Source organism: Bos indicus, chromosome 7 (genome assembly GCF_029378745.1).
Source record: "Bos indicus isolate NIAB-ARS_2022 breed Sahiwal x Tharparkar chromosome 7, NIAB-ARS_B.indTharparkar_mat_pri_1.0, whole genome shotgun sequence".
Classification (NCBI taxonomy): domain Eukaryota; kingdom Metazoa; phylum Chordata; class Mammalia; order Artiodactyla; family Bovidae; genus Bos; species Bos indicus.
In genome coordinates, this window is record NC_091766.1 from 87,084,497 (window position 1) to 87,093,463 (window position 8,967).

The 8,967-nt window shown below is 39.1% G+C and overlaps 1 protein-coding gene across 1 annotated transcript; it reads right to left on the reverse strand.

Moving 5' to 3' along the window:
* Positions 1-5,624: 5,624 nt before the first annotated feature.
* Positions 5,625-7,149, reverse strand: LOC109562317 (heterogeneous nuclear ribonucleoprotein A3-like). The gene has a single exon (XM_070794017.1). It carries the CDS (start codon positions 7,145-7,147, stop codon positions 6,005-6,007), a length of 1,143 nt encoding a protein of 380 aa, XP_070650118.1. The 5' UTR covers positions 7,148-7,149; the 3' UTR covers positions 5,625-6,004.
* Positions 7,150-8,967: the final 1,818 nt, after the last annotated feature.

An 8,967-nucleotide genomic window follows, 5' to 3' on the forward strand; every position in this document is an offset into this window, starting at 1 on the left:
GCTGATGCGTATAACTCAACCACACTAGTTACAGTCCTATATTCTGAGAAGTTGTACTTCCTCTAATTTGTTTCCTTTTGGACCTTTACCTGATGGACCCAGTTCTGATGGACTTATTTGTGACCCCTATATTCGTAAGTAAATAGAAGCTATCACTATAATAATGTCTGTTTAAAATTTGTTGTGAGCATTTTTATCCTGGGTACTGAGACAAGGAAAATTTACAGAAAGCTGACAGATTTCTCAAGAGGCCTTTGAAATATAAATATTTGCCTGTGTCCTCTAACCTCTTCAAATGAATTGTGCTTCATATGTTTATTATCAATAAATATTATCTGATGTGAATGCTAAGATTCTAGCTTTTACATAAAAGATATAGATTGCATTTACTACAAGTGTTGGCAAGCATGTGGAGCAACTGGAACTCTCTTACATGGCTGGTTGGAATATAAAAAATTGTTTACCCACTTTGGTAAATAGTTTGGTAGTTTCTTAAAATTTTAAATATACATCTATAAAATGATCCATTCATTTCATGCTAAGTATCTAATCAAGAAAAACAAATACAGCTGTTCATCAAATTTTAATATGCAAAATGTTCACAGCAGTTTTATATGTAATAGCCCCAAACTAGAAACAACACAAATGTTCACACTGAACAGATAAATAAAAGTTATATTTCCATACAGTAAAATACTATTCAGTGATTAAAAGGAATGAATTACTGCTTCAAGCTACAATGTGGATGAATCTCAAACTATTATGCTTAATAAAAGGAGTATACATTGTATTATTCCATTTATACAAAATTCTTTAAAAATTGCAAACAAATCTCTAGTGACAGAAAGCAGATGAGTGATTGGAGAATAAGGTAAGAATAGATTGGGTATGAGGAAGTTAGAGGCTACTGAGGAGCAGGGGAAATTCTGAGGAGGACTAGGTATGTTTACTGTCTTGGTGTTGGTGATATTCTCATGGGTAAATACATATTTCAAAACTTAAGTTCTATGCTTCAAGTATGTGTAGTTCATTACATGCCAATTATATCTTAGGAAAGTTATTTAAAAACTATAATATATAAGAAAGTTGCATGTTTTTGAAGAAAAATATTTATATTTAAGACCAGGATCATAATGATATTTAAGAAATTTGCTTAACATTTTGTTAATACATTCAGATGGGAAGACAAGTCATTTTTTAAAAAATGACACAAAATGCCAAACAACAGTCAAGGAATACATGTCACCCTGACAACAACCTCTTGTCTATTCCAATGACAAATTTTTTTTTAATAATATTTATTTACTTATGGCTGTATTGGGTCTTCACTGCTGCAAGGGCTTTTTCTCTAGTTGTGGTCAGTGGGGACTACTCTCTAGTCTTGGTCATGGGCTTCAGCAGTTATGGCACGTGGGTTTAGTTTCCCCACAGCATGTGGGATCTTCCCAGATCGGGGATCGATCTCGTTTCCCCTGTGTTGGCAGGCAGATTCTTTACCACTGAGCAACCGGGGAAGACCCCAAATGACAAATTTTTGATTGTAGAATTCATATAAGTGTTTCAAGGAGCTGATCTTAAAAAGAACTTCATATGTATAATCTTTACCTCTATTCACATTTGAGATCATCTTTGGTCTATGTTGGAGCTTCCCTGGTGGCTCAGACAGTAAAGAATTTGCCTGCAATGTAGGAGACCCAGGTTTGATCCGTGGGTCAGGAAGGTTCCTTGGAAAAGGGCATGGCTACCCACTCCAGTATTCTTGCTTGGAGAATTCCATGGACACAGAAGCCTGGTGGGCTACAGTCCACGGGGTTGCAAAGAGTTGGAGACAACAGAGCAACTAACATTTTCATTTTCACTAGCTTCATATTGGTTTCATCTCTATCAAAAAGCAAAGAGAACTTTCACAATGAAAACTAACCTCTTTTATAATGAAATCTAAATCTACTACTCTCTGTAGGTGCCATTTACAATAAAATGTTACTTAAGCTACAATAATTCATGTAGTGAGAATAATAGTCACTTTGAACAGTACTTGACTCCAGGAATAAAGCAATTTTACTCTGGAAAGCATCTTCATTTAACACTACTCAACCATGCTGGGCTTCAGTATGAATAAGTTTTTAAAAATTTAGTACTAATACACCCATCTTCTGGTAGTAGCCTCAGTACTATCATATATCTTTCTCTTTAATGATGGAAAAACACTTTTTGTTTGTATTGCTAATATTTGTTGTCATCTAAATATAGCATGATGTCTTCCAAGTTTAGTTCTAATCAGAGTAATATATTGTGAGAGGGGCCATAGTATGCTGTTGTCCAGTCACCCAGTCATATCCAACTCTTTGCAACCCCATGGACCGCAGCACACCAGGCCTCCCCGTGCCTCACCATCTCCCAAAGTTTGCCCAAGTTCATGTCTGTTGCATCAGTGATACCATCTAGCCATCTCATCCTCTGATGCTCTCTTCTTCTGCCCTCAATCTTTGCTAGCATCAGGGACTTTTTCCAACGAGTTGGCTGTTTGCATCTGTTTGACCACAGAATATAGGCTGCTGCTGTTGCTGCCAAGTTGCTTCAGTCGTGTCCAACTCTGTGCGACCCATAGATGGCAGCTAGTATTTAGGTATAGTTTTCCTTTGTACAGGAAGATCCTCCTTTGTTCCAGATATTTACTATTTTCAGACAGGATCCGTAGAGAGTCTCATGTCTTCTAACACTTTGATGCTCACTGACAAGCTGTATGAGATAGTTCAGTTCAGTTGCTCATTCGTATCCAACTCTCTGCAACCCATGGACTGCAGTATGCCAGGCTTCCCGGTCCATCACCAACTTCTGGAGCTTACTCAAATTCATGTCCATCGAGTTGCTGATGATAACCATCTCCTCCTCTGTCGTCCCCTTCTCCTCCCACCTTCAATCTTTCCCAGCATCAGGGTCTTTTCTAGTGAGTCAGTTCTTCGCATCAGGTGGCCAAAGTATTGGACATTCAGCTTCAGCATCAGTCCTTACAATGAATATTCAGGACTGATTTCCTTTAGGATGGACTGGTTGGATCTCCTTGCTCTCCAAGGGATTCTCAAGAGTCTTCTCCAACACCACAGTTCAAAAACATCAATTTCTTTATAGAAAGCTAATACAGGTGGAATTAAATATCCAAATCCTGACTGTGAGAAAGTTTCTTTTCTCCAGGCATTTAAAAAGATAAACTGATCACTACTTATGAACCCGGCTATCCCCAACAACCTCAATACTGAGTAACTCATTCAGGAAAGATAGAAAACAGCTTAAAGGTCGAAAGCACTAACTTAAGGGCAGGGCTAGTTTGACAGGCATAAGACCTGCAGTCATACGGTACCCTGTCCTTCGAAGGGCCCTTTGGTTTAATGTTCTGTTGTCACCTTATGACGCTCAATAATTTTGGAACAAGAAGTCCTACACGTTCATTTCGCCTTGGGTCTCACAAACCAGGTGTGTATGCAGTTGTTCAGTCACGTCTGACCTTTTGTGACCCTATGGACGATAGCCCGCCAGGCTCTTCCATCCATGGATTTTCCCAGCAAGAATACTGGAGTGGGTTGCCATAGGTAGCCAGTCCTACTTAGGACTCAAACAGACTATAAATTATGTGACCTCAGAACCAGTTTCCTCACTCATAAAATAAAGATAATTATTGTAGCTACCTCCCATGATTGATCTTAGGAGTATATGAGAAAGTAATTACTATATGAGAAAGAATTTAGCTTCATATCTGGCATACAACAAATACTAAAAAAAAATACTGACTGTTATTTTAGTTAATAACATTAAATGATCTCATTAATTAATATCCACTGTTTTAAAATGTCTATAAAATAGAAATTTTTACTTTGATGATGTGGATTATATTGTGCAATGTATATTGGTGTGTTAACTTTTAGCATACACATGTGTATAATATAATTTTAAATGGATTATATATATATCAGAGATTTATATGCCATTCCAGAGGAATTCCCCCAGTGGATTAAGGCTAACACACTGCATTTTACTGCATCCCATACTCCAGAATAATTCATGATCAAGAAGATCTTAATGTTCTCTCAGCTTGACTATACTTTAGACAGGCTTCATCTGATACGAGGCCCTGGCCTTCCCTTTTCTTTGAGCATTTGCTTTAGAAAATTTGCAATTATAAATTCCTTATCTGCACCTTTGTGATAAGTAGTCTTCTAGACTCTTGACAATTTTATAACCCAGAATATCTTCCTTAAGAACCTAGAAGCCATCCTTTTCAGTAAGCACCGAGGAACACAGTGCCTCTGACTTCCCATCTTGGTGGGAAGACAGAGTCTAACTTGAATAAGAAACAATTAACAAATACAGATGGCCCAGTCACACTGACCAACCTTCCCCTGTCACCCTTCAGTACTTCTTTCACTAGCTTACCCCAGTACTTAAAAACCCTCCACTCTGTTTCAGTGGAGTTGAGTTCAGTCTCTCTCCCCATTGCTATAGTCTTAAAGTTTTCCTTGCCAATTTAATTCTGTCCAGAGCAACTTTTCTTTGACATTGAGGACACTCTAAGGACAGGCTTTATGGCCTAACATTTGAAAGTGTGGCCAGGGAACCAGGCTCTGTGGATTCAGATTCTGGCCACACCATTTATCAGGTAGGTGTGCTTGGGCAAATATCTCAACCCCTCTGAATCTCTGTTTCCTGATTTATAATGTTAGGAATATTAACAGACTTTTATGCCTTATGAAGTTTTAAGAAATAAATGAGACATCCATTTATAATTCTTACCTAGGTTTTAAGCTTGGCTAAATAAATGTTAGCTGGAAACAAATATCTCAATAAAACGCTATTAATTTTTTTAAGGGTTCAACAATGCATGATTTTTATTCCCTTGCTCTGAGAGCTTGTATCAAAAAAATATATATTAAACCAAGGAAAATAACTGAAGATTTATGGGCCTCTTGTGCTTTAAAAAGGAAAAAAAGATAGCCACTAATTTGCTCAGATACAGCAAGCTTAGTGGTCTTGTATTTTCAACATTTTAAGAATGTTTCCTAAGGTAGGAGGAAAGGGGAAACATTCACTACCCCTTCCCAGAATTTAAACAGAGAGCAGTAGACATTCTTTACACCCCAATAAAACTATGGCAGCAGTTTACTTGTGACCAAGGTGAATATAGAATGGAGATGTTCTAAACACAGCTGGGACTCTCAGCAAAGCTAAGACACTAAAATCGTGATTACATTTTGAAAGAAAATGCACAAAAACCAAATATAAATTTTGAGATTTTTCATTTGAGGGTAAATCTTAATGCTATTAAATTCACAAATATGCTAATTTAAATACCCAATTCTATTATCTAAAACACACACTGCAAACATACAAATATCTATTCTCTCCACATGTCAGAGCCATTCATTTCATGGTTTGGAAATGGGGAGAATAGATTCCCCTTAAACTGCAAGTCAGCAGGTGTTTCTTTACAGTTAACTTTAGCAAAATTCATACAAAATAGTAATTAACAATGATCTTCTTTACTTGTTAACTCACAAGGAAACACCTTCAAAACTGCATTTTGTTAAAGTTTCTGTACTAAAATGTAGAAAAAGTTAACTACACAAATATTGAAAAGTTAAAAATTCCTTAATTTTTTATTCCTGGTACCACTAACACAATTTACAGGGCAATATACCAGATGTAATGAAAAGAAAAAGACAAAGCTACAACAGATAAAAGACCTCAGGAATGTACATCTAATTGACACTACATTGCATTAATCAATAGCTACACTTTTTGCAAACTGTGGCTATGACAGTCCTGAACAAGAAGGGTTTCCTGTTTAAGCTGCAGTTAACTTTTCTGACTATGGATCATCGTTCCTTCTGTGGCAGATTTTTACAGTTCCTCTAACGCATTTGGAACAACTGTCTCAAAGTAACCTGCAGCTTTCCTGATAACTCCTTGCTCTCTTTCCTGCTAAGAACTGTAGCCCTTTTCTTCTGAGTTTTTAGAACCTTCTGCTACCATATCCACCACTTCCACGACCAGATCCATAACCACCACCATAGGGACTGCCCGAGCTTCTTCCGCCAAAACTACCCCCTTTCATGGGTCCATAATTTGACTGCTGTTGTCCACTATAATTTCCAAAATCATTATAGTTTCCACCACCACCACAGTTACCCCCAAAATTTCCTCCTTCATTGTAACCATCATATCCTCCACCACCGCCACCATGTCCACCACCTTGGTTTCCATATCCTCCTGGTCCACCAGCACCGTAACCTCCTCTACTACTATAACCAGGACCACCGCCATAGTTGCCACCATCCCCTCCAAATCCATTATATCCACCATCTCCTCCTCCATAGCTCCCTCTGCTGCCACCACCTCCGCCACCATAGCCTCCTCTTCCACCAAAGTTTCCACCACGGCCAAAGTTACCCCCACCACCTCCAAAGTTTCCTCCATGACCCATAAAGTTGCCAGATCCACCTCGACGATCTCTTTGTGATCCAGCAGATTGCATCTCTTGTTTAGAAAGGGCCTTTTTCACTTCATAATTATGCCCATTAATAGTGTGGTATTTCTGAATAACAATTTTATCAACTGTATCATGATCATCAAAAGTTACAAAAGCAAATCCTCTCTTTTTCCCACTCTGCCTGTCTTCCATAACTTCTATGGTTTCAATCTTGCCATACTTTTCACAGTAGTCTCTCAAATTATATTCTTCTGTATCTTCTTTAATACCACCAACAAAAATTTTCTTCACTGTTAGATGGGCACCAGGCTTTACAGAATCCTCTCTAGAAACAGTTCTCTTTGGTTCCACTACACGCCCATCAGCCTTGTGCGGTCGAGCACACATTGCTGCATCCACTTCTTCAACAAAAGAGTAAGTCACAAAACCAAAGCCCCTGGAACGTTCTGTTTGGGGGTCTCTCATCACCACACAATCTGTAAGTGTGCCACATTTCTCAAAATGTTCTCTTAAGCTATCATCTGTAGTTTCAAAGCTCAGACCACCAATAAACAGCTTTCTCAACTGCTCTGGTTCCTTGGGATCATGACCCTCCTCCCCCCAGCAGCGGTGGCGGCGACGGCCGGAGTTGGGCTGGGGGTGACCGGGCGGCGGTTTTACCTCCATTTTGAGACCCAGTAAAATGCTATTAATATTTTAATCACAGCATAAAATGAAATGTTATTTGGTCTCTGCTAATAAATTAGGCCTTCATCATCTCTTTTTGTGAATATTGAAAATGTTTCTGATTTCCTTTTCAAATCTACAGTCTTGAGACTTCCCTGGTGATCCAGGAGCTAACACTCCATGCTCCCAATGCAGGGAGCCCAGGATCCACCTAGATCACACATGCCTCAATTAAAGACCAACTACAGATCCCACATCCCATAACTAAGATCCAGAACAGCCAAATAAATGAAAAAATAAATAAATTTTAAAAAATCTATAGTATTGCCCACCCCTATATTCACAATATAGTACCTTTCTAAAATTCAGCTTCTATTATTTTTTTTTCCCATTCTTCTTACTTCTCAATGCTTTCCCATTAGTTTCAGGACAAAGTTCAAATTGAACTGTATGGCCTTCAAAGGGCACTCAGAGCTAGCCCTGGCCATCTTTCTGGCCTTATTTCCTATGATCCTCCCCTTCACATGGCTCTCACTGAGTCCTGTCCCTCATCATTAAGGTTTTCTGCAGGGTCCTGGCGGCACTGCGCTATCTACTCCATGGCTCACACTACTCATTTCCCTAGAAAATCCTTCCCTTTCTTATCTCCCCACACATGGAGATTCACTTAAGTGTCGACTCCCCTGTGAAACTTTTATGTTTGTCCATTTTTATCCTGTCTTCATTTATATTTTAATTTCAAAATAACCTAAGTTTATCATATAATAGTCACACAATTCAAAGATAAGAGTGTAAAGATCATTTGCTTATTAACATTTCTCCCCTTTTTCATATCCCTTCTGAAAGCTAACCATTTTTAGAGTTTGGTTTTCTTCTTTTAATTGCATTTATAAACATTCATATGCAAGAAATGACTTTATATACACAAAAGTGTATTCATACTGTACATACAATTCTGAAAATCTTGTTGCTTTTTTAAAAATAGTATTTCATGAGTAATATGGAATAGGAGGCATTGGTATCTCCTATTTTCCAGCTGAGAAAACAGGTTCAGAGAAGTTAACTCTGTTGGTAAATTCCTGTGGAGAGTAAGAAGCATAGATGGACACAAAATAAAACAGGCAGAAGTGGATGTTTGACTCCACAGTGCTTTATCTCAACAAGCATGTTACGTTAGTATGTTGATAGACTCGATAAACAAGAACCAGGCTGGTGATGGATCAGGAGAATTAGGATGCGGTTGAGGGGCCAAAAGTGTTGATAAGAACAGGCAGGAAGCTCAGCAGGAATAGGTAGTAAGAGGCTGGGAGAATGGAAGGTGGTCATCAAACAAAGGCTAGCATTTGATGTCTCAGCAGTGGAGGAGTCTCGGGGCTAAGTAGGCCTAAAGGGAAGTGCTGCTATGGGTAACCGAGAAGCACAAGGAACTTTGAAATCCTCAAGCTCCCTTCTCAGAGCAAGTGGTAGGGGCCAGTGAGCAGAGTTCAGCTTCCAAAAGCTGACACCTGCTGTCTGGGTTTATGGGACTCTGTGTACTTCTTTGCTTAGGAAATTGGGAGGAGTGGTAGGGAATGCATGGCTTTGTTTCAAGTGGACCAACTGTCCTGATTTGCCCTTTCCCCATCACATGGGGCTTGCAGTGCTTACAGGAAAAGTGAAAAAGTGGAAGTGAAGTCGCTCAGTCGTGTCCGACTCTTTGTGACCCCTGGACTGTAGCCCACCAGGCTCCTCTGTCCGTGGGATTCTCCAGGCAAGAATACTGGAGTGGGTTGCCATTTCCTTCTCCAGGGGATCTTCCCGACCCAGGGATCAAACCCTGG